The sequence below is a fragment of the Mesocricetus auratus genome, unplaced genomic scaffold, assembly GCF_017639785.1.
Source record: "Mesocricetus auratus isolate SY011 unplaced genomic scaffold, BCM_Maur_2.0 Super-Scaffold_100028, whole genome shotgun sequence".
In the NCBI taxonomy this organism is placed as follows: Eukaryota; Metazoa; Chordata; class Mammalia; order Rodentia; family Cricetidae; genus Mesocricetus; species Mesocricetus auratus.
The window spans coordinates 18,749,181-18,775,749 of record NW_024429209.1 but is presented as its reverse complement, the minus strand read 5'-3'; the positions used below and the strand labels follow the sequence as shown (position 1 = coordinate 18,775,749).

Below are 26,569 nucleotides of genomic sequence, written 5' to 3'. Positions count from 1 at the left end.
GCACCAGGGCTTTTAATACAGAGGAACAGGAAGTAGAACTTGCATACCAAGGCCACAGACTGAGAACCAAGGCAAGGCAAGAGAGGAAAAAAATAGTTACTGAAAATCCCAATGGGAGATGGACCGCCTGGCTAGGCCCTAAGGAACCGGCACTGTGTAGGGTGTTTTCCAAGTTGAATCATTGCAGGGGAGGGGGGGGGCTCAGGATTTTAATGTGGAAATGAGGGGATGACCCAGGGTGAGGAGCAGCTTCTAAGAGCTAGGCCAGGTCCCTTTGTTCAATACTGTCCCTAGGACCCAGCCTTTGGGTAGCGTCAGTTAAGTTCTGGCTTGTGTTTGGTTTTGGTGAACAAAGGGACACAGCCCGGGATGGTATCACACATGAGCACTCTCCTCGATGTCACACAACCCAACACGAGAGAGCACTCCTGCTGCGGTCACAAGCATGGTTAAAGCATCTGTGAGGTCACGTGACACCTGTCTCTCCACACACACGCTGTAGCTGTCGAGGGTCAGACCAGCCTCTTTCTGTTTGAAAACTGCTTTCTTCTTCTTCACAAGGGACATGGTTCTGTTAAATTCGTGGGCTCTCAGGAGCGGGACTTCCTGAAGTACAGTCCTCAAAGGGAAACACCCACTGGTACCTGGAAACCTGAGTCACCCACATGAAGGAGCAGACTCCTCACAAGCCGGGAGGAGAGGGTCTAGCCTCACCTCCCACCTGTCTCCACAGCCCAGGCTTGTGGTGACTCCTTGGGCTACTGTTGCGTTCCACCTGACCCCTACCTTTCCCTCAGAGTGTGCTTTAGCGACTGCTGGTGCAATCTTCCGAGCTCTGGCTGGGGAGGTGGCTCTGTCAGAAAAGCACTTGCCTTGCAAACACAAAGACCTGAGTTCAATCCCCAGTGCCCTCGTGGAAATAGCTGGGGTGGCGGCACCCACTTGTGAACCTTGCCTGCTGCCTCTCCAGCTGAGCAGAAGGGGCAAGCTCCAAGCAGGTGAGAGACCTTGTCTCCACAAACAAACAGACACCAGGCAGGCTGGCTCACTCACTGGGTAAAGGCGCTAACCACCAAGTTTGACGAATTTGGGTTCAATCCCCAGGACTCACATAGTGGAAGGAGAGAACTGACTCCAGTAAGTTGAACTATAAGTTCCCATTACATGCTGTGGCAAGCGTATGCCCCAGACAAATGTAGGCAACTTGGGTTTTTGTTTGTTTGCTTTGTTTTGAGAAGGATCTCACTATATAGCCCCAGCTGGCCTAGAATTTGCTGTGTAAATCAGGCTGGGTGGCCTCAGGCCCTCAGGGTCGACCTGAGACTGCCTCCCCAGTGCTAGATTAATTGCATGCTCCACCATGCTCTGTTGAAATGTTGCCACAAAACAGTAAAACAAAATAAAGTGGACAACTTGAGCTTGACCTCTGACCTCTCTATGTATATGTACACATGTCCACACACACACACACACACACACACACACACACACACACACACACACACTAGGAGACACTAGGAGGTGGTGGTGCACGCCTTTAATCCCAGCACTCAGGAGGCAGAGGCATGGGGATCTCTGAGTTCAAAGCCAGCCTGGTCTACATAGTTAGATCCAGGCCAGCCAGGCCTACACAGAGAAACTCTGTCTTGAGAAACCAAATCGAACCAAACCAGCAACAAAAACAAAAAGAAAGAAAGCAATGTCAAACCCTGGTTCTGTCCATGGTGGTCCTAGGCTGATGGGCCCAGATCAAACTCATCAATGGTTTGATTGTGTTTTGAATTAAGTCTATGCCCAGTGTGGTCACCCCCGCCCCTTTAGTGTCATCATTCCTCTCCACCCTTCCGCCAGCCTCTTCCAAGCTCTTCCTTACACAGCCAGCCCCTCAGGACTTCAGTCCCATTTTATGCAAACGGAAAACTTTGTGGGTCACATGTGACTGCGGGAGCACCTGCAGTTCACCCAGGGACTTTCCTGTGTGTGCCATTTCCAAAATGTCCCCTTTCTTGGGAAACTGTTACATTCCAGATACAATCAGTTAAGGAACAAGCCTGAGCGCTGAGGTTTCCAAAGGCTTACAGAGGCAGAAGGAAGTGATTGCAAGCGCCTATCAGTAGGAAATCTGTCCCTCTACACTTGAAATACCAAAGTGGCCCTTCTCAGAATGGAAGTGAGTTCTGTATGTGGTTTCCACATTAAATAAAGGAAGTTGGAATGAAAAGTAAAACAAAAACTCAGAAGAGTGGTTTCCTTGGCGAAGCCAAGGCATGGGGGCTTCTGGGAGCTGTTTTTGTTTTGTTCTTGTGGGATACTAGCTGCTGAGCTGTGCCCCTTGTCCTGAAGGTGAGAAAACCTCAACAGAAAGAAGAGCTCCAGGGCCAGCGAGATGGCTCAGTGGGGTAGGGTGCTTGCTGCCAAGTCTGAAGACCTGAGTTCAGTCCTTAGGACTCCCTGGGTTAAAACGAGAGAACCAGCTTCCACAAGCAGTCCTCTGACCTCCACAAACATAAATAAAATGCAACAGGATGAGAAAGCTTTCCTAGATAATTGAAGATACATGCTTAAAAAGGAAAGAATAGCTTCAGCCAGACTCACACACACAGAGAGAGGGCCGCCCAGAGACCCTGAAGATTAAGGTCCTGCTTTTGGAGTAAGGTGGACAGACGGACACAGACAGACATGAAAACACCAATCCCTGCCCCGGGCTCACATTGGGCTCGCCAGGATGGGTAGTTTGACCTTCCTGGAATCAATATCCTCTTGTGTAGAATGGAGGGCTATTCCAACCCAGAAGCCCTCAGGGGCCTCTGTTAGACAGACTACGGATTCTGACCCCTAGATGAGACTCATGACGACATGAGAAGAATCCTGTGCTCCAGCCATCTCGGTTTCTCATGCCGGGCCACCCTGAATCCTGGGAGACTGGCGCCCGTGTAAAGGAGCCCACGAAAGGGCTTGCACTAGCTGTGGCTTGCACTTACAAGCTGCAAAGGAAACAGCTCAAGGGGCCGGGTTGGGACTTGCCTAATTCTATCTGTGAGTCTCCGTGATTGGAGCACATTTTCCAGGCGGCCTCAGACTCGGGGATGAATGGCAGATGCCTGAGTGCAAAGGACATCATGCTGCCTTCCTGCGGACCCGGGGTGTTCGCAACTGATTGCTGGCTCTCTTTGGAGTGTCTGCCTCTGGCCTTTTGGGGTAGAGGGAATTATTTAGAATCTCCTAAGGGTACAGCTAGGGTACAGTTAGTGTCATCAGTCAGATGCTTCCTTAACACAGACAAAGGGACAGAGGGCACTGGAGGGCTCCTAATGCCCTGAATTGACAGTAGCTGCTTCTGAAGTCAAAGGAGCCAGGATACCAAACTCTTAAGAAGAGGAAGAGAGGGAAGAGGAGGAGAGAGGAAGGAGGAAGAGAGGGGGAGGAGGAGGAGGAGGAGGAGGAGGAGGAGGAGGAGGAGGAGGAGGAGGAGGAAGTCAGAATGCAGTTAGGACAGACAAAGAGGGAACCTAGAAAAGAAAGGCAGGGGCATCCCCAGGTGTTTTCTGTGGTCCCTCGCAGAACCTGCTCAGGGCAGAGGACCCGAATTCCCCTTCAGTTGCTGTGGTTTCTCTTGGTCACCAAGGGAGGTGGGGGGCTTCCGGAAGGATGCAAACTGCTCACAGGCCTCGAGGGCAGCCAGCCCATACTGCACACACAGCACCCGTCCTGAGTTAAGTAGCAATGGTGAACTCAAGCTTCCCTTCACATTGTGTAGGTTTCCAGGTGGACAGGGGAGTCTGGCCCTGTGCTGGGCGCTGGGGGGGCTCGGCATCAGTGGACATCACATCTGCTTTGTTTTCAAGGAGAGTCAGACAGGCTTTCACTTCGGTTTTTTGTTTTGTTTTGTTTTTTCATTTTAGTGGTTTTTGGAAGGAAATTCAAATTGGCTAGCATGACTTCTTTCCCACATTTAATTTATAATATGTGCACATTTGTGTGTCCCAGGGTACTTGTGGAGGTTAGAGGGCAACAAACACAGTGTGTCAGGCTTCTTTTTAGTAGGAGCCTTTACGTGATAAGCCGTGCCCCTGCCCCTCGGGGCTTATTCTGAGAGAGACACCACCAAAGCCCCTCCTGAGTCAGGCATTCAGATAGCAGTTGGGTGCTGGGTGGAGGCTGGGACAATTGTTCCAGAAAAGAGTGGTAGGGCCCACCTTGTGCACAGTGGCTGGAGGCTCAGACTGCATCCCCTTGGTGTCTGCAGCCAGCACCTGTGTGACAACTGTCTGTGGTGCCTGGCAGCTTAGAGAGTTAGGGAATCTGAAGTATTCAAGACTTTGAAGGGATTACTGTCCTATTCTGAGAAGTGTTAGAAGCTGTGGTGGAGGGAGGCTACATGATGTGTGTTCTCAGGTATACACACACATGCACACACATACACATATACACACATATACAAACACACACACACACACACAAACACACACACAAACACAAACACACACACCAGAGGCAGTGGTCCTTCTCTGTTAATTTTCCTAAGACAACTGTTGGTCCATGGCCTGGGGAGATGTCTCCTTTAAGTGGAATGCCAAGTGTCAGATGTAAAAAGATGCCTATGGTCATTGAATACATTGAATACCAGTGGGGTTTTGTTTGTTTGTCTGGTGTTTGTGAGACAGAGCTACGTGGAGCTAAAGCTGATCTCAAACTCACTCTACAGCTGAGGCTGGCCCAGAACTCCCGGTCCAACTGCCTCCATCTCCTGAGTGCTGGTATTACAGGGGTGCTCCCCCAGCCTGGTTTATGCCGTGGCTGGGATAGACCCCAGGGCTTCAAGAACGCTAGATAAGTTCTGTGCCAACCGAGCTTCAGCTCCAGGCGGCCTGCACTGTAGTTTCTAAAGCCCCAGGAAGGCCAGGGTTGTGGTGCGAACACCACACCATTGTTCCCCTTTCTCGTCTTAATTCCTCTCCTTACTTAAGGCCCCAGCGTTGTGACCACAGCTCCCGAGCTCCTTCCCCCTGCTTGTAGAGTTCCCAGGTGCCACACGTGTCCCACAGGACACCCATCAGCCCTGCTCTGATAGTTCATGAGATATTGATGGAGCGCCTGTCCCATGCGAGGTGCTGGGGACATGGGACAGAATCAAATAAAGGCCCCTGCTCATTACCTTGCTTAATTTTCCCTTCCTCACGTCTGCTTCCTGAGGAGAACGACCTGTGTGGGTTCTTCTAGATCTTTCCAGCCTATAAGTGCACCTGCATGCACAAACATATAGGTGCACATGCGTGTACACCCATACACACACACCTGCATACAGGAATACACACATGTGCACCTGCACACACAAACACACATACATGTGTACATGCGTACACACACACACACCCCTGCATACAGGAATACACATGTGCACCTGCATACACAAACACACATACATGTGTACATGCGTACGTATACACACACACACACATTTTTGGTTATTTTTGTTTGTTTTTTGCCTAGTCTTTTTTTTTCAAGACAGGGTTTCTCTGTATTGTTTGGAGGCTGTCCTATAGAACTTGCCCTGTAGACCAGGCTAGCCTCGGACTCACAGAGATCCACCTGCCTCTGCCTCCCGAGTGCTGGGATTAAAGGCGTGTGCCACCAACGCCCAGCTTTTTGCCTAGTTTTTAAAGGATTCTGTCTTCCTTTTTAGAACAAGTGCGCAGAAACACTTCATTTCTTGTCCTCTGTGGTTGTTTGCCACGGTGACAGGGACAAAAGGCAGTTTTCTTGGACGGGGATGGGGTGGGGTGGGAATGGACCAGCATATGAGTGCACATCAAGCCTTCGGACCTGAGCTTTCTCCCTGGAGCTGCCTGTGGAGGGAGGGAGAGTACCAACCCCTGGAAGTGTCCTCTGATTTGCACACGTGTGCAGTGGCCCAGGCATGCTCTACTCCCAAATAGATAAGAACTTGCAAAAATGTCGTAACTGACCTTCTCCCATGCAAACCCTTGGGGGACCTGTGGGCTTTCCCTAGCTCCGGTGTGACCCCACCCACCATCTTTATCTGTCTTCTTGTATGTTTATGCAACAATTCTAGAAGTCAATTGTGGAGGCTGATGCGTGTCTTGAATGCGATGAGTAACGCTTTGCCTTTGGCACGGCGTGAAATGAACCCATCACTCATCTCTCTAGTCCCTAGTGGTCTCTGTGGTGTGTGGTAGCCCACAGGCTCCCGAACACACTTCAGTGGGCCTTCAGCTGACGGAACGGGGTGGCCAGTCTTGGTGAGCTGGGCAGGCCCGGGGATGCTGAGTGTGAATGAAATGGGATGAGGCCTTAGTCACGCTCAGCAGGGCTCTGAGGTCCTGTTTTGCACACTTGATCTGATAGATGCCCATGAGTGGGGTGTACCGAAGCCCCTGGGTGTCCTGTGCCCTCTGTGTACTATGCTCACCTGCTTGGGGAAGCTCAGAGTCTTTTCACAGATGATCCTGGCACCGGAAGGTGAGGCAGGCAATTCGTAGACTTGGGCAGTAGCTGGCAGTGGTCCCTCCACCCAGCTCTTCATCGGCTCGTACACAGGACCCGGGGGCGGTGGGCAGGACACACTGGGCACTTGGTAGAGAGCCTCTGGGCCGGTGAGGTCTGTGTCCAGGCCTCTCAGGAGCTGAGGGCCGGGTCTGTCTGCAGGGGTCTCTTTGAGGAGTTGGAGGCGGTTGGCGGGAGCCAGGCCTTGCCTCCCGTGGAGCAGACAATTCCACCAGCCCTCACTCTCGGGCACATTCTGCTCCACGATGGTCAGGATGTCCCCTCTGAAGAAGGCCAGCTCGTCGGCGCAGTCAGGACGGTTGTCATAAAGTGCCCTAGCCAACAGGGTCTGGGGGAGAGAAGGCGCTGTTACCGTCATCGCCATGGCATCCCTGGGCCAGGCCACCAAGAAACCACAGCACCAACAAAGCTCCAGGCTGTTTTCACAGCCTCCCCAGAGGCTGCGTCCCTGCTCTTTCCTGATTTATCTTTCCCATCCTCGGGGGTTCTGGTGATGCCACATGCGCTGGGATGCTTTGCCTGTACCCAAGGTGAGTAGCCCCAATGAGCCCTTTCTCAAAATTGTGGAGGCCCATGCCCCCTCTAGTTAAGAGCACATTGCATTTTGACTCACAGTTGGGCCAGCATCCTATGCATACCACTTGGCTTGAAATCCTTAGCTGTGGGCCCTTGATGGTATTCACTGCCCTCTTTGAGCCTCAGTTTCCTCATGGATGAAATGAGAACAGCAGTGATGCCTACCGACGGGATTACTACTAGAATTAAGTGTTCGTGCATGCGTATGCATGTGTACACATGCATACGATAAATACAATCTGTTTACCTAGTGCTCTGTCCCCAGCATCAGCCAGGTATATGGGGAGAAACTCAAGGGATGTTGGTGAGCTGGGCTTGGGTGGCTCACACCTGCAGCTCCAGCACTTGGGAGACTGAGGCAGGAGGACTGAGAGTTCAAGACCTGCCAGGACAACTCAGTGAGTCCTGTCTCAAAAAACAATGAAGAGCACGGGATGTATCTCAGGGGTGAGGCGCTTGCCCCACCGTACTCTGGGGACAGGGAACAGGAGGACAGTGCTGTGGCAAAGTTTTGGTCAATCTCCACTGTCCCCATCTGGAAGAAGCTGCCTGGGACTCTGTTTCTCGATATGTTTGCAACATACATGTTTAACATGCTTTTCCAAGAACACTTGAAATGCTTGTATGTGCGCGCGTGCGCGTTCATGCATGTGCATGTGTTTGTGTGTGTCTGTGTGTGGTGTATACGTGCACTCTCGAATGTGCATTATGTGTGTGTGCATGTGTTTGTGTGTGTGTTCATGCATGCACATGTGTTTGTGTGTGTTCATGTATGTGCGTGGTATGTGTGCTTGTGTGTGTACATGTATGTGTGTGGTATGTGTGCTTGTGTGTGTGCATGTATGTGTGTGTACATGTGCGCATGTGTGTGTGCATGTATGTGTGTGTACATGTGTGCGTGTGTGTGTGTGTGTGTGTGTATGTGTAGTGCCTGAGGTACCCAAAGAGACATCAGATAGCTGGGTGCTAGGAACCAAACTCAGATCCTGAAGACAGCAAGCTCTCTTAATTGCTGAGCCATCTCCGCCTCCCTTGGAGTGCCTTCTACTCCTTTCTAGGAGGTGCTCGACTCTCCAAACTGCCTTGGGAGTGAGTGGCTTCCATCTATCTTGAGGAGTAGGTCCTCAAGTTTATTCTTCCAGACGGGATGGATCCTGTGGAGTCATAGCACACCTGCAGAGGTTTCCCCTGTCCCCTGGCGAACCACAGACATAGGGACTTTCCTTTTGCTGTGTTGATGAACAGGGTGGAGTCATACGTTGCTGCAACTGTCCAGTCTTTAGGGGATAAAAAGATGGAGCATGGACACCTCGCTTTGTCTAGAACAGGAGACAAGGGGATTTTCTGGGATACCACACTCGAAGAAAGGACCAGAAGATGCTGGTATGTGATCCCGGAATGTGAGCTCATGGTTTCGCATGGAGGCCTGCAGAAACCATCTGAGTTGATGTGCTAAAGCTCTCATGGAGTGCTGACTAATGGCTCAGACTTAGTGAGACGACAGCATGCTTTCTAGAGTTTCTGCTTGTCTTTAAACGTTGCTTCTCTGTGATCCAGGCTGACCTCTGATCCTCCTGTCTCCAGCCCCTGAGTGCAGGGATTGTGTGTGCAAGCCACTGCACCTGGCAACTTACTTTATATCTGCAGGAGAGTCAGTCTAACCTCGTTGAATGCTTAGTCATCCCATTACTCAGGAGGCTGAGGCAGGGTTACTGTTGGTTTGGGCTAAGTTCTAAGTTTCAGATATGGGCTATGAGGTAAGACCTTGCACACACACACACACACACACACACACACACACACAGAGAGAGAGAGAGAGAGAGAGAGAGAGAGAGAGAGAGAGAGAGAGAGAGAGAGAAGAAAAACCACAACTTAACCATCTAATTTTGGGAAAATGGAAAGCAAGGCAAAAGCCAGCCTTCACCCTTCACAGTTCTTGTGAAATCCACTCAAAGTGCTTTAGAAGGGAGGCCTGTCACCGACTCATACGGGACTTGTCTGGTGTCTCGGGGCAGTTGTTGGAAGCAGCTGAGCAGTGGCTTCTTCTGGGTCTGGACATTCAGGGAGTGTGTGTGTGGGGGGGTTGTTCCAGAGAACAATGGTTCTTTAGGATCATCCAAGCCAGGAAGCATCTGCCCCACGCGGCACCCACAGCTGTCCCGGATCGATAGCAGCTGCCTCTTTCCTGACGGACGGTTTCCTGCAACTGACTGCCTGCTGCCTGGCCACATCTTCAAAAGCAAAGTGACCTCTAAATATGCCCCTTCTACAAATAGCATAGTGTCTTGGCTGCTTCAAGCAGTCAATTATTACAATTTCCCAATTAATTAATTAATTAATTGCAGTGCTGGAGATGGAACACAGGGCTTCGAGTAGGATAGGTAAACAACAAAAATGCCCCTACTTTAGGTCACCAAATTTTAATAACAGAGACGATCTAAATTTGTTACACAAAGCGAATAAAATGAACAGGGCAAGGTGGCGCAGGCCTGTAACCCCGGCTGTGGAAGGTGGAAGCAGGTGAGTCAGGAGTTCAAGGTCATCCTGGTCTATATAAAACCTTGTCTCAGAACGAAACAAAATGAAACCCCGGCAGTAACTACACCAGAAGAGGAATCCCAGGGACAGAGTGAGTTATATGGAATGAGGCTCTGTTTTTCATTGTGTTATGTCACAAATTCCAGAAGCCTCGGCCACGGGCCGTCTTGTCTCCATTTTACAGGTAAGGAAATAGAGGGTCAGAGAGAACTAATAACCTGTGCAAAGTCCTTTGGACTCAGTGGGTCTCTTACCATCTATTCTAGACCCATTCTCCACAAACCCCTTCTTAGTCTCCAGCAAGAATAATATTGTATACACGCGCGCATGCGCGCACACACATACACACACGCACACACGCCTGTCTGAAAACTCTGAATTACTCACAGCTGCTTTTAGGATGCCAGCTGAGGTCCCCAGTGTCAGCCTTCAGGCCTACCACTCCTGCCTTTGTTGATGGTCTTCCAACCGTATGTTTCTTGATTTTTCTGTAATGCTCCCAAATTGGGACCATATACCTTTCTATTCCATAAGGTTAGAACACTCTTTTTTTTTTCTTTTTGGTTTTTCGAGACAGGGTTTCTCTGTGTAGCTTTGGAGCCTAGAGGCTGTCCTGGAACTAACTCTTGTAGACAAGGCTGGTCTCACAGAGATCCGCCTGCCTCTGCCTCCCCGGTGATGGGATTAAAGACATGCACTGCCACTGCCCGGCTGCCCAGAACACTCTTTCACCAGATCTCTGCATGACCCACTTTCGGGTCAAGGGTCACCTCTGCAGAGGCTGCCTCCCCCTATGCAGTTGGGCTCCCCCGCTTAAGGAAGGCCCTATGGGCAAATCCAGTGGGGCAAGTTGTGGCCAGTTTGTCATGTATGAGAGGAGACAGCCCCTGCTGTGACAACAGCAGGTCATCACTGTGCACCCAGGGTCCCGACACCCCCACGCTCAGTTCTCTGAAAATAACAAACGGGAGCAGTTGACAGCCACAGCTATGGAACCCGACAGCAGTCCAACGGTCACAGAGGGTGACTTGATAACTATGCTTTAATAGGGTGCTAATTTAGAAACATTGGCATGGATGCTTAAGTGACAATGTCGGACACACGTTTATCTCTGCTTCTCATGAGCACACAGGCAGCTAGATTTCAGGGACAAAAGCAGACGTGTTCTTAAAACTGAGGAACGTTTTGTTCAGTGTGCATGTGTTCCTCAGCATGCATGTGTGGCTCAGAGGGCAGTGTGCTGTGGCCAGTTCTTTCTACAGTATGGGTCTCAGTCGCCAGGCACGGCAGCAGGTCCCCTTACTCCCCTCTACCCACTGAGTCTTCTCACTGGCCCCAAGGTGCTCCTTGTCATCCTTGCTTTTATGAAAAAACAAATTAAACAAGTGTCGTGTCCGTTCCTTTCTTGCTAGGTTGAGCTTTATGAGTTTGTTTGTTTGTTTGTTTGTTTGTTTGGCTTTGATTGTTTGTTCTAGATAATTCTTGGTTTACTCTTTAATTGTTTTTATTTTATGGGTGTTTTATCTGCATGCGTGCCATGTGCATGCCTGAGGAAACCAGAAGAGGGCGTCACACCTTCCTGGGACTGGAGTTGCAGCTGCGAGCCACTGTGTGTGCTGGGAATCAAGCCCAGGTCGTCGGGGAGGCAGCCATTGCTCCTAACCTCTGAGTCATCTCACAGGCTCCTATGGCTTTGAGGCAGGACCACACCCAGTGTGGGAGAAACGTATGGCCATCCAAACAACTGGTCACTTTCCAGTTCCTCTATAACTCCCTCTTCACACATCCTCAAGCCTTCCCGTCGTGGGACATCACACTCGTCTCTTCCTCTGCCCACAGGCCCTCTCCCCACCTTCATTGACTAAGTCCTCCCCCTCAGACGGTTTCCATAGCCGCTTGCACACGGGCATCCCTACACAACAGTCAGGAAACACAAGAGACGCGAACAGGCATTTGGAAGGCGGAAGCGGGAAGGGCTTAGGACCATGAAGATGAAGAACAGGGGTGACCTCACTGCAGTGGGGGGGGGGGACGACGAGAACCAGTGTGCAAAGTCTATTCAGCTGGAGGAGACTGATCAGCTAGGGACGTCTGGGAAGTCATCTGTCCCTCTGTGTGTCCATCTGTCATCTATCCATCCATCCATCTGTCTGTCCGTCCATCCATCTGTCCGTCCACCCATCATCTGTCCATCCATCCGTCCGTCTGTCCGTCCATCATCCACCCAGTCACTCACTCACCAGGACATATGCAAGTATGAATGTAGCTGCCCTGCCAGGAGCTCTCTGAAGACACCATGGTAAACATGGCGGTTCCCCGTCTGTGTAACCCGTCATCTTCTTATGGGTAAGGCTTGTTTCTATTCAGCTCCCACTGCAGTAAACGTCAGATCCCCAGAAGTAGACGGAGGCATTTTGAGTGTGACGGAAAACAAAATATGGGAAATTGTAATAAGTCATGCCTGATGTAGGGAAGCTGTGGTAGGAGAGGGCTTGGGGAAAGTTTCCCAGGACAGCGGCTCTCTGGGGGTGGGACTTAGTCAGATGAAGGGTGTTGGGAGGGCCTGTGAAAGGAGAGAAATTTGTAAAGCCCCTGGTGAGGGTGTGAGTGTGGGTAAACTGAGGAAGTGTGGGTGAACGGAGGAGCTAGAGGAACTGGAGAGCCAACAGCTGGGTGGGGATTTGATTTCTGCCATAGCGACTATTCATACTTGGTGCATAGGTGGAGTGTATGGAATTCAAGGCAAATAGGCTCATGGATTCCCAAAGGGGGTGGAGTCTGCTTTCCCATGGCTGCTGGGACAAACTGGGAAAGTGCTGGATCCCCCAGGAGAGGGCCTTGCAGGAGGCTCATGACGGAAAAACTGACAAACCGCAGGGCCCTACTTTCTGCAGAAGCCAGGGAAGTGTGGTAGCATCCTTTCCTGGCTCTAAGCAGGGCCAGCGGCCTCCTCAGCTTCACCCTGGCCTCTTCATCTTCCCTGTGCCTAAGCCTGAATCCCCTCTGCAGGCTGGGGGGGCACAGTTCCTGCATGACAGGCGTCTGCCCCTCCAGCAGTACCTGTGGTTTTCATGTTTCCAGTTTCTGGAAGGGACAAGGGAACAGTCAAGGGTCACACCTGGGGAGAGTTCTGAGGCACTTAAGACCAGGGGGGGTTATCACAAAGAAGCCGGGTGGTGGTGCACGCCTTTGATCCCAGCACTTGGGAGGCAGAGGCAGGCAGATCTCTGTGACTTTGAGGCCAGGCTGGTCTACAGAGCTACACAGAGAAACCCTGTCACGAAAAAAAAAAAAGACCAGGGGAGGTTAAGAGACTTTTGTGCCCAACATCACCCAGCAGAGACAGTGAGCGCATTAGGGTTCAAATCTGTGCCTGTCATGCTGGGGGCTGTCACTGTCACATCTCCATACTCAGGTCCTTCAGCATAAGTCTAATTTGCCAAATGAGTTTAAATCTAGAATGAGCTGGTTTAAGAATGGCCATAGGCTTGGAGTCCTAGGCCTCTCTGACAGGAGCTGTAAGGCCCTGGGCTCCATCCTAGCACGGAAGTAAACCACAGAGTCAGGAGGTGGGCTCTGGACAGGGAACGGTTCTGTGAGTATAGCAGCTATAAGACACTCGGGTGAGGTGGGGACTGTGGCGTGCACAGGATGACTTTAAGGGATCACCTTGCTTCTCAAAGGGCTGAGCTAGAGGAATGAAAAACTCGAAGTAACAGACGGTACAGACGGCTGAGCGGCCAATGGCGATGCCAGCAAGCCTGTGACCTAAGCTTGATCCCCAGAATGTAGTGGAAGGAGAGAACTGACCCCAAAGAATTCCTCTAACCTCCACACGCATGCCCCACAACACAGGCACCCACACGCATACATCACACACATCATGCATGCCTACACGCAGTAGTAATAATGAATAATAAGTATAATATCACTGGGGAGTGGTCAAGAGAAGCATGACTATGGTTTAAAAGGCTGCCCTGCTTCTCTTGCTTGGAAGGTGACAGTCAACAGCCCTTGGGTGTGAGCACCTGTGCCTAGGGCAGGATCCCCCAAAGTCCCCGACTGTTCTGCTCCTTTGGACCCTTCTCTCCTCCTTCCTTCCTTCCCGCTTTCCAAATTTGGGGTCAGCCAGCATGATGGCGTCCAATCCTGCTTCCTGCTTGTTTTATCTTTCACGAAACTCCCCTGCCCCCAAACTCCTCTGCCTGTAAAACAAGCAAGCTTGTCGCCGGGGAGCGAAAAGGCATGCAATGTCTTCACTGAAGCCAGGGACACCAGAGAGGTCTAGCACACAGTGAGGCCACAGCAAGAGACAGCAAAGGAGACAGGGAGGGCCCCAGACAACGGCAGCCCCTGGGGTGTGGAAGGACCAGGGCAGCAGGGTGACCACAGGCCTCTTTTGAACTACAGTTTTGACACATGGCCACGCGGAACATGTCAGTTTCCGTCTCGAAGGTTCTGTGGCTTATTTTCAAGAATTCTTAGCTTTTAGGGAAGGCAAAGGACTCACTCACACTTCTCTTCCGAGGACCGTGAAAGGATGGTTAACTGAAACTACACCTTTAAAAATAATACACTACAGGGCTAGAGAGATGGCTGGGAGATTATGAATAATTGCTGCTCTTCCAGAGGACCCAGGTTCAGTCCCCAGCACCCACACGGTGGCTCACAAACACCTGTAGCTCCAGTTCCAGAGGATCCAGTGACCTTTTTTGACATGTGGTGCACATACATACACACAGGCAACACACCTCTCTACATAGAATGAAGTAAAAAGATAAGATAGCACACACTGGCCATCAGTTGGCTCGGTGGATAAAGGCGCGTCCTGTGCAAGCCTGATGATGTCAGTTTGAGTCCCGAAACCCACATAAAGGAGAGAGCCCACTCTAGGAACCTGTCCTCTGCCCTCCACACCCAAACCGTGGCACAGACAGCCCCCCAACCATCATATATACACCCTAACGTTAAATAAAAGAACACGCAGACTGTGCACGTGGGAACTCATTTGATGCGTGGGAAATGTGAAGTCCCATGAATGAGAATGAGGTCTCCAACAGAGTCCACCGGGCGTCTTGATGAGGAAGCTAAGCTTGGGGATAGTCACATCCCAGGGACGCAGAGCCCAGCTTGGAAGGATCACAGCGGAGCAGGCAGTCTTATCCAGGGACCAAGAATACTTACTTTCCATCATTAAAAAAAAAGTACATTATGGTTAGAAAAAAGGAAAGAGAAAGAAAAGTTTCCAAGAGCAAACTAAAACCCCCCTCACCACCTCCGGGCTCCCACCCACACTCTCTGAAAAGGGAAGGCAGAGGAGGAAGGAGGACCCTGGGGAAGAGCAGAGTATCTGTCCTTGGGGCGCTGCTTCCAATATAAGGTGACATCCAGACAGAGGACAGGAGGGTCTGGTGCTCTGAGGAGCTGTAGCCAAGAGATCCAGTGAAACTCACCTAACCCCACAGCCTTCCTGCGATGGTGTGTGTCATCCGTGATGGTGTGTGTCATCCATGATTGTGTATGTCATCTATGATGGTGTATGTCATCCGTGATGGTGTGTGTCATCCGTGATGGTGTGTGTCATCTGTGATTGTGTGTGTCATCGTGATTGTGTGTGTCATCCGTGATGGTGTGTGTCATCCATGATGGTGTGTGTCATCCATGATTGTGTGTGTCATCCATGATTGTGTATGTCATCTAATACCACTTGCCTGTAATTTACCATAAAGGGAGAAAAATTCTCATGGGTGTGTGGAGGTCAGAGAGCCACCTCGGGGGTCTTCCTCCAAGGCGCTCCACCTTAGGTTTTGAGACAGAGTCTCTCACAGCGTCTGATTTAGATAGACTGGCTGGCCAGCAAACTCTAGGGATCCTCCTGTCTCTGCCTCCCCATGCTGGCTCCTTAGAGGATGCTGGGAAGAGGATGCTGGGAAGAGGATGCTGGGAATCTGGTTCTCCTGCTGGCCTGGCAAGCACACTACCACCGAGCTGCTGCCTCCCACAGCCTGAGAAGCACTGGATTTTGAGACTGTTTACTCCCACAGCCTGAGAACAGGCCCATAGAGAAGGCACTTAGGGAGGACAGTGGGCCACCATCTGCTAAAGTCGTCAGAATACACCTGCAGAGGCATGAGCATTCAAGTCGTTTACGCGGGAAGAGACTCCCAGCTTGGGCGAGTCTGGGAAGGACAGGTGAGCCTCTAAGCAGCCCAGAGGCTGCCCTGTGTGCTCTGCCCGCCTGTAGCCAGCTTCACGGTGCTCTGGGACTTGCACACAAAGATCCAGCAGGGCGGGTGGCTCAGCTGGCAGGGGGGCCTGACAGACGGGACACACTAGCAGGACATAGTGACATTCGTGACACTATTGAAAGTGTGCCCACTTTCCTCATCCTTGGCGTCATCCTGTGAGGTGAAAGGGCATGCTGGGCCAGCAGCCCCGACACCTGCCACTCGCAGTCCTCTCTGACTGTCTTCCCAGTGTCTGTCCTTCCGTCTTCCCTGTTTTGTCACTGTCCTGTGACATGGAAGCTTGCTCCCCTTCCTCCCCAACCCTTCTCCCTCTTTTTGCCTTTTTGTTTTTCTGAGATTTGTTTACTGAGATTCTGTCCTGGGGCCCAGAGCACCCCTAGGTTCCAACTGTCTTTCTGCTTGTTTTACTCTGAGACAGAGTCTCCTTTAGTTGCTCAGGCTGGCCTTGAAGTTGGGATACTTCTGCCTCCACCACCCAAGTAACTGGATTTCAAGCCAGTGCCACCAGGCCTAGCATGAAGCAGTTTCTTTTGTTTTTGTTTGTCTGTTTGAGATAAGGTCTCCCTATGGAACCCTGGCTGTGCTGGAACTCACTCCCCCGTAGACCAGGCTGGCCTCCAACTCACAGAGATCCGCATGCCTCTGCCCCCTGAGTGCTGGGATTAAGGCGTGTGCCACCACCGCCTAGCCTGAAGCCATCCATTTCTTCACTGTCACTTCCCACCGAGAACCTTCCCACAGCCGTTTTTACACAGACGTGAAGTTCCACGAGTTACAGGGAGCTGAGTGAGTCACTTAAAATAATAATAATTTTTTTAAAAGGGCGTGGCGCATGCCTTTAATCCCAGCACTCGGGAGGCAGAGGCAGGCGGATCTCTGTGAGTTGGAAGCCAGACTGGTCTACAGAGCGAGTTCCAGGACAGCCTCTACAGCCACAAAGAAACCCTGTCTTGAAAAACCAAAAAAAAAAAAAAAAAAAAAAAAAAAGGGGGGGCTTTCCTAGTTCATGCCCAGAACTTGCCCTCAGAACTGGTACTACATCCAGTTGTTTCAGGGTACAGGCATTCCTCCCCCGTCCCAGACAGCTTCATCCCGTCCTGTATCCCATCAGCAAGGGCTCTATGGATGTTTAAATGAGGTAACAACAATGTGATCTCTTGCAGCGTCCTAGATGCAGACACCGGAGGGAGTTGCTGGCGCTGGAGCGCCTTTTCGAAACAGTGCTGGAGGCTGAAGAGGAACAGCTGTGGGGACTGAGCCGGGTGACCCTGGGCCATTTCTCTGAAAGGATGCTACTCGGGCCCTCTCTCCCTCATTGCCTTCTATGCAATGTGACACTTAAAAGAGACAAAAGCTGGGCAGAATGTCACCCTTTGCCTTTGACCCAGGATCTTGTTAAGTAGCTTAGGCTGGCCTGGCATTTGCTGTGTAGCCCAGGCTAGCCTCAAGCTTGTAGCAATCCTCCTTCAATCCAGTCTGAAACTTCAGATATTCACACACTTCCCCAGAGACGCCGACAGTAACTTTTAAAATAAAATACAGACCCTCTGCTTGTGTTCCCAAACCTGTTTCCCAAGGTATCATTCTTTTGGAAATCACGATTACCTACTTCCTGGAGGCTCAGGGAACAGTCTGAAATAACCCCAGGCCCTTTGCACAGGGCCCAGGTACAGGAAAAGGATGTCAGACAAGGTACTCGAATTCACCTTCACCTTGAACCTCTATGGACACAGGGGCAATCGATGGATCATTCCACAGCCTCCTCATGAGGCGAGGCGGCGTGCAGCCAGTGGAGATGATTCTCCCTGGCATCCTGGCTCACTACAGTGGCTCTGCAGGAATTCAGAGGATGTGTGAGTGTCCTCACGAGGCTGCGCGCGGCCAGCACCTGCTCTGCTCCGCCCCACTAGACAGACTCCCGCAGACCTTCCCCTGGGTCCCCTCCAGTCCTTCTGGGTGTAGACCGCCATGTGCAGACCACCATGGTGCTGCCTTACCCAGAGGCACCAGGGACAAAGGAGGGAATTAAACCTGGTGGCCGTGACCGGGAAGCAGCAGAGAGAAGCACAGGGAAAGCCTGGATGCTTCCTCATCCTCCCGATTGCTCTCAAACGTCCCTAGCTAATAGCACAAGCCCAGACTTAGCAGACTGAATGCTAGACTTCTTCCTGCTGTTCCAGTAAAAAAGACACACATTTCAGTGACTTCTACAAGTGTGGAAGGCAAGGCCTTTTTTTTGAGGGAGAGACTGTGGCTGTAGGAAAATTCCAAAACCACCACCAGAAATTAGACATTTCCTTCTTGAAGTCTCACCACTTGGGTTGGGGCTTGCCCACTCCTTCAAACACCCTCCTATTCATTTGTCCTGTGTGTGCCAGGAAACAGGTACTCGGAGCCCTTGGTCTAAGCTCAGGATTTTGTTGTCATTCTTTGAGGCAGGGTCTCACTGTGTAGCCCTGACTGGCCTGGTACTCTGAAGCACAGCCCAACCTTGTCCTTGTTCTGGTGACAATCCCCCTGCCTCAGCCTCACACACGCTGGGATGACAGTCCTGAGCCACCATGCCCAGCAGTCCTGACACTCAGGATTGATATGGGGCAACAGTAAAGGTCTCCTGGGCCATGGGGTGATTGATTCTCTGCGATGCGGCCTAAGAGAGACCCGGGAGGGAGCAGAGCTACTGAGCTCCTCCGAATTGGTTCCCCCCCCCACAGACAATGCTGTCCCCACTTCTTGCTCGATGCACCCTGATATCTGGTTGGAGCCAGGGGTGGTGGTGCACACCTGAGTGCTAGCACTCAGGAGATGGAGGCAGGGGGATCTCTGTGAGTCCCAGGTCAGCCTGATCTACATAGAAAGTTCTAGGTCAGTCAGAGCTACCTGGTGAGACCCCCTGAAAAAAGAAAAGGGAAGGAAAGGAGAAGAAAAGAAAAGAAAAAAGATACTTGGTTGGGAAAACTGAGGAAACAAAACCCCAAACACCCCTAAGTCTCCTGAAGCAATGTTAACCCTTGAAAGTAGATTTGATGAGCTAGCTTTTTCCTCACGTATATTAATGCAGTGTAAATTACACATAATTTACAAATGCATGTCAAGTACTACCTGTGTGCCACACCTAAAAAGCATCTGACCCACCAGAGACAGGTCCCTGAGGGGTGTGACTTTTCCACTGGATTGGCCAAGGAGAGCTCAAAGTTGACCGAAGTCATCCCAACACATCACAAGGGGAGTGGAGTCACTCCCTCCTCACTCACTGGCTTCGAAAGTTTTCCAGGGTCATTTTAGGGATGTGATGAGGGCAAGGGACCCCACCATGCCGGCTTCCCCGCTGACATGTGCTCACTCACTTGGGATTATTATTTTGGAAGTGACAGGCTACAGATCAACCCACTCTCCGAGGCTAGAGGGTGGCTCGCACCTCTGGCCCGGTCCTTGCTTAGTGGCTGAGAAGCACTTACAGAAGGGAGCACCCCAGCCATATGAGACGTTAGTAACTGGCCTGTGTTTTTAAACCTCTTTCAGTGGGGGTGTGAGTTCTGAACTTGGAGCAAGCGTTCCACAAAGTGCTTTTTTTTTTTTTTTTGTCTTGTTAACCAGGAGGCAAGCATCTCGCCTCTGGGGACGGAGACCCTGTGTTTTCGTCTCCCCGCAGAGAAACAGACAAGCAGCCTGGCTGATGGTAACATACGTGCAACCAATAAACGTCCTCCTGGGCCAGTGAGATGGCTCTGTGGGTAAAAGCACTCGTCAAATCTGGTGACCTGAGCCCGGTCCTCAGGACCCACGTGGTGGAAAGAGAGAACTGATGCCTGAAAGCTGTCCCCTGAATGCCACATGCGTGGGTCACGGTGAGCACACACGTACACATTCCTCCTCTCAATGAGAATGTAACAAAAGTAAAGAGTGCAATAGTTCGCATTTATCACCTGTAAAGTCACGGACAGAGGCTCTCTGAGTGCCAGGAGCGGCTTTGGGGTTCATCCTGCTCCTGTGGGAGGTCTCACAGCCCCCTGCTCAGAGCCCAGGCTGCTGTCCGGGCACGGGGTCACACCTAGGCTTTGACTCACCGATCTGGGCTGCATGCACAGCAATCCTCTGGGCTGAGGAGATGTTTTACAAATAACACGCATTTGGAAACGGTTCCTAAAAAAAAAGTAGTTCCTGTTTTCTGCAACTCACTTTGGAGAGCTGGCTCCTCCGCTTTCTTAGCGGCCTCCTCTTCCTCCTTTTCAGGCTGATTTCCCCTCTAGGCCTCTGTCATTTCCTCCCTTAGTCACTGCAGCTCAGAGTGACCGCACTGCGTTTCCAAGGGCAACTTCCCCTATTTCATTCTGTTCCTTTGTCCTGCGGTTGCTGTCCTTTCAACTTTCTGATGCTGACCAGTGTTTGAAGCCCCAGGATAGTGAGGCATTCCCTTTCCTTTTTCTTCCTTCCTTCCTTCCTTCCTTCCTTCCTTCCTTCCTTTCTTTCTTTCTTTCTTTCTTTCTTCCTTCCTTCCTTCCTTTCTTTTTCTTTTTCTCTCTCCCTCTCTCCTTCCCCTTCTCTCTTTCTTTTAAATAAAACACCTTCTATAGGAAATAAAATGTCCAAAAGGTAAAGATCATTCAACAAGAGACTAGACAGCTGGCGAGCATGCAGTTGATTTTATAGATGGATAGTAATAACTAGCTATGAAATAATAAGGAATAGCTTTAATCCCAGCGCTCAGGAGGCAGATGCTTTAGGGTCTCTGAGTTCAAAGCCAGACTGGTCTACATAGAGAGTTGCAAGTCAGCCAGGGCTACACAGAGAAACCCTGTCTCTGAATAAATAAATACAGAATGAGAAAGATCAGATGCTTGTTCCTCTGTAGCATTCAGAATGGTGACTGCCACACAGTAGGCACTCAGTATGCACAGAATGAGGGAAGGGACGTTTGTCTCCTGCTAATGATCACAACAGATCCCCCCTCCACCCTTACCCAAAGTTCAGAGAAAATGAATTCTTCCCTATGCCAGTGGGCACAGGATGCTTTTTATCCAGAATGGAAGTGAAACCCCTGGCCTTGAGTTTCCTAACTCATCTCTAGGCTTCCGTCCTTTCCTGTTGCATAGCAACCCAAGTAATATTTGCAGACATCAATCAGAGGGTGTCATCCGTGTAGCTTCCTCTGCAGCTTTGAAGTGTTGACACGTCAGTGTCATGTCACCGCACTGGTCTCCCTCCCCTGGCCTCGTTTCTGGACAGTCTCTTCATGTGATTACCCTGCTCTGAGCATCTGGCCTTCCGTGGGACTCATCCCCCACCAGGGCCTTGTGTGCGCTCCCTCCTTTGCCCGGAACATTCTTTCTGTCATTGCATCTCCACGGTGGCTCTTTGTGTCCACCACACCCGTCAGGTCACCTTGCTCCACCCGAAGTCGCTGAGTTCGTTTATTCTGACTGCAGCATCAGCTCGGGCTTCATGCCCTAGGACTCCTTCCGTCCGAGACAGGTGAGAGGTTAAACCATGAAGACATTCGCCTCTGCTTCCTCCTTGGGTCCTGTGCTTGGACTATGTCACCTCATGGGACGAGCTCAACGGGAAGGAAGGTCCTTGGGACCTTGATTTTACTCCTAACCACTCACATCTAAACGCCATGTGATCATAGAAGGAGCGGGGGGGGGGGCATTTCTCAAGAATCCAGGACAAGAGCTGTTCAGGCTGGGGTCAGATGGGACTGGAGAGCCTTGACAGTCCAGGGTGACCTCTGTTTCCAGACACCGACAACTAGGAAGCGCTGCTCTCGTCTCTGTGGTGGGGCCTGTGTGGCAAGAGCTGTGTCTGCTTCCCTGTAACTGCCTGTTCACACATGACCAAGAGGCACACACCTTCACTACCTACTAAAGTGAAGTCAGCTTTAGCGCTGTACGCAAGTCAAGTCATCCCCCACCCCAGAGTGTCTTTCCAGGGAGAAACATCAGACGTCAACCAGGAAAACCACGAACCGATGGTCAAACAATGTCCCGTCCGGCCGCGTGAGGACAAGGTGGGAGAGAGAACGGTGGGGTGTGTGGGGTAGGGGGACATTGAGACAGAGGTGGGGCCTGATGGGGGCGGGGAAGGGGATTCATGTGACAGGTTGCAGGGAGAGAAGGCAGGAGGGCGCAGGGCGAGGCGGAGAACTGAGGCGTGGGCTCAGCTGGGCCTGCAGCTCTTGCAGCTTCGGACGCAGGAACCCAACCACTCTCTTTGACACTGTGTGGAATCCCCTGTCGACAGCCCCGGTGAAGACAGGCTGGGCCAAACTTGCTCCCCATAGACAAAGCTCTGAAAGTGCCCTTATCCCAGCCAGCGGCTGGCACGCCGACACTGTCTGTCTGTCACACTGTCTGTCACACTGTCTGTCACACTGTCTGCCACACTGGGTCACCTCCCAACCAGCCCTGTGTGCACTGAAGGTTTTGTTTTTCATTCTGAGTCTTCGCCCGGATCCCTCTCCCTTGGAGAGGGAGGGGGGCTGCTGCCTCTGAGTCAGAAACCCCAGCAGTCAGAAGTTAGATGTCCCTAGAGGTGAATACAGGACCCATCGTTTGTAGTGATATGACAAAGAAGCGTTGGAAACCCCTTTCAGAGACGGGATCTCAGGAAGCCCACACTGGTTTTGAATTCCTGATCCTCTCGCCTCCAGATCCCTAGTTCTGGGATCACAGGCTGCGACACGCGCTGCCCCCACAACGGGGCAGGGGTTCAAACACCAAGAAGTCAAAATGACAGCAAATCACATGTTTTCCTTCTCTTCCCACTTTGAAACAAGGTTTCCCTCTGTAGCAGAGGCTGGCCCCAAACAGCCAGATGATCCTCCTGCCTCTGCCTCCCCAGTGCTGGGGTTATAGGTGTGCTCCAGAATGGCAGCTCCTTCTGGCCTTTAGAACAAGTTTCTAGCACTTGTTTTGTTTTTTGAGACAGGTTTCTCTGTGTATCAGCCCTGGCTGTCCTGGAACTCACTCTGTAGACAATGCTGACCTCGAACTCACAGAGATCCTCTGCCTCTGCCTTCCCAGTGCTGGGATTAAAGGTGTGCACCACGCCCATCCAGCTTATCATCCATCTATGTATTTATTGTATGTGTGTTTGTGTGTGCACATGCACGGGCACGTACCACAGTGCATGCGTGAATAACTCACAGGAATGAGCTCTCTCCTCTTATTATGTCTGTCCTGGGCGTCCAACTCAGGTCGCCAGACTTGGTAGTAAACACCTTCTGTCTACTGAACTGTTTTCAGCACTTCTTGAGTGGCTGTGAAAATTGGCCAGCTAGTGGGCCAAGCAGATGACAGATTCACGGCTGGGCTGTACACGTGGGCTTCTCCCTGCTGCATCCGTACTGCCAAAGTCACCAGGCTCTCCTCTTGCTAATGCCACACTTAATTTTAAACGTCCCCCTTGTTCTATAAAACAATGAAGCAGCCACAGCAGCAGCAAACAGACAGCTCATTTATCTTTTCCAGTGGACAAATTTGAACTTGGGGTCTGACATGGGTAAGTGACCTTGAACGACAGTGAGGGGCTTTGAAGTCACGGGCACTAAAGAGGCCTACTTCCCTCATAGAACTCTCTCAGGCACCATTCCTACTTAGAAAGCAACCAAGGGCTGGTGAGAGGCTCAGTGGTTAAAGACCCCTACTGCCAAGCCTGGGACCCACATGGTGGAAGGACCTGATTCCTGCAAGTTGTCCTCTGGTTACACACGTGCCATGACATTGACTCCCCCGCCCACACACCCACACCCTGTAAGACACAAAATAAATAAAATATAATTTTAAAAAACAAGACAAGTAAACAGCAATTAATGAGGCCAAGCCAACTCCCAGATCAGCTGTACCAATGTGATCTGGTCTTTAATGCATATTGTTGATTATATTACACTACATGATGATTATTTATTATATATTAGGTTATGTTATATGTTGGTTATATTATATTACATCACATATGGATTATATTATAAACAGTAACAAGCTCCAAAGTTAACTCACTGCTCCTTCTCTTTTGTGTGAGAAAAGTATACGACCCTGAGTGTGGTGGTGCATGCCTTTAAAACCTAGAGGCAGGGAGAGGCAGAGGCAGATAGATCTCTAGAAGTTTGAGGTCAGCCAGAGAGACAGAGAGACAGAGAGAGACAGAGAGACAGAGAGACAGACAGACACACACACACACACACACACACACACACACACACACACAGAGAGGTGCCTATGTGCATCTACACAGATACCCAAGAAACAGAGTTTATAGCTAGCTGGGAGCTCCTCAGGCCTAGGAGGCTGGAGACTGGGTTCCCATTCAGCACCACCACACTGGAAAGGGCTGTCTTACATGAGCTACAAATTTGGATGACTTATCTGTGAGTGAAGAGCCAGTACACACTTTTAAAGAGTTGTAAAAATAGGGGACAGTGCCACGGACATTACCTGGGACCTGTAAAGCAAGAAACACCGTCTGGTCTTTTGTTTGTTTCTCGAGTCAGGGTCTGTGAAGCCCAGGCTGCCCTTGAAATTGCAGCTGTCCCCTCTTCAGCCTCTCTGGAGCTGAGAGTTCAGGCCACACCCCTTCTCCCCAGTACTAGCTGGCTTTGTGTAGGCACTGTTTACTGATCCCTTGTCTAAGGTGAGGCCACAATGGGCCAGCTGAAAGCCGGGGCGCTGGGTGCAGGCTGCCCCGTTTGATTTGGCAGGACCTCTGACCAACCACTGGGTGTTTGGCAGTTCCCTCATACGCAAGAGAGGGTGAGAGTAACGGCTGCTCCATGGGAAGGCTGTGAGGACACCCTGAGGGACTGAGGGCTACTGGAGTGCTCGATGCAGGACCTGGTGTACACACAGGAGTGACAACAGTTAGTTACGGGGACCTGCGTCAGACAGACAAGGGGGCTGCTTACAGATTATACAGTACATAGAAAACATGCCAGTTAGGTCATATGCACATATACACATATATATATACATACATATATATACACACATATATATACACACATATATGCACATATACACACTGCTTACAGGTTATACAGTTACGTAGAAAACATGCCATTTAGGTCATATGCACATATACATATATATATATACACACATATATACACATATACACGCTGCTTACAGGTTATAGTTACATAGAAAATATGCTAGTTAGGTCATATGCCCATATACACGCTGCTTACAGGTTATAGTTATGTAGAAAACACGCAGAATGATGGGTGTATGAACAAAACGAAGTTTCAGATCTCAACGGTTCAGAAAAAAATAAAATAACTGGCAAAGCCACCAGAGAAAAGTAAGAAGCGGATTGTTCTAGACTAATGACAAGTAAGGCTTGGTAGAGAGTATGACGTGGGACTCTGGAATGAAGACTGAATTGGACAAACAGACCCATGAATCACAGCCAAAATGGTGGGAAAGCATGTTCTTGGAGAAAGAACATGGCTATAGTCTGAAGTTCAAATGGGCTCATAAAATCTGCATGAAGGTAGGGACACCGGTTCAAATGCACAGGGATGAAGTATTTCCTGCTGTTGTTTTGTGTCAGGGTCTTATGAAGTCTGGATAGCTGTGGCTGAGGATGAGTTTGAAGCCCCCCCCTTGTCTCCATGTGATGGGATTACAGGTATGTGCCACGAGTGCTGGGGACTCAACCTGGGGTTTTGTGCACCCTACCTGTGAGGCCTGCACCCTACCCACTGAGCTACACCCCCAGCTCAGGACAGAAGAGGGTAGAAGTTGCATTTTCGGACAGCTGACCAACCGTGGCGAACAATGCCTGTGCGGCATCTACTTACCACGAGCAGGTGCCCAAGTGGGAGAAACCCACAGGAGCTGACGGCTTTGGGTGAAAGACAGCCCACGGACTTTGCGGGGCTTGGCTAAACCACTCAATCCCCTCAGCGCTTTGAAAAACCGTCAGCGTGAATGGTGGGGCAAGACTCTCGGCTCAGACACTGTCACTTAAACAAGGAGTTGTCACAGAACCCAGCCCTGGATCTCCACACTTGTTATAGTCACAATGACAACCGATACTTAAATTCCAGCAGGCGGCCTCTCCACTTAGCAAAGGCTCTCCTTTGTCTTTACCGTTCCATTAGATTGTAGAAGGGACAGAACAGAAAAGCATCAACTGTGAGCCTCACTTTCCTGTGGTCACCCTCCCCCTGCTGTGTGTGTGCGTGTGCGTGTGCATGTGTGTGCGTGCGTGCGTGCGTGCGTGCGTGTGTGTGTGTGTGTGTGTGTGTGTGTGTGTGTGCAGTAAGGATGTGTGAGCCAGAGGTTGATCTTGAGACATCCTTCTCTACCACCCACCCACTTTATTTTTGAGTCTGAAGCTGGAGTTGCTTGTCTCAGGGAAGCTGGTCAGAGAGCTCCAGGGGCCTTCCTGTCACCACCTTGACATCTTTGGGGTCACAGGAGCATGCCTCCTTGGCTGACTTTTTATGTGGGTGCTGGGTACTGACTTCAGGTCCTGGTGCCTGTCTAGCAAGTGCTCTTAGCCACTGAGCCGTGTCTCAAGTCTCTTAGGTTTGCAGTGTGCCCGGCTACACAGGAATGCCTCTCAGTTCGTGGCCCAGACTTGCAGTCTGAACCAAAGCCCGAGTCCCCAGCACACAGGGGAACACAAAGACAGCGTGGGCATTCTCCCTGGAGTTAACAAGAGCAGGGTCAAGGTCTAGG

General features: G+C 50.8%; 1 protein-coding gene across 2 annotated transcripts in view; it reads right to left on the bottom strand.

Annotated features, from left to right (window-relative positions):
• The window catches only part of Cass4 (Cas scaffold protein family member 4), a 40,223-nt gene that overhangs the window by 12,833 nt on the left and 821 nt on the right, over positions 1-26,569 (bottom strand). For both annotated transcript variants that reach the window (XM_040732935.1, XM_021229752.2), the window contains exon 2: positions 6,431-6,853. In XM_040732935.1, coding sequence (XP_040588869.1) covers positions 6,431-6,853 — 423 coding nt within the window. The remainder of the gene's footprint in view (positions 1-6,430; positions 6,854-26,569) is intronic.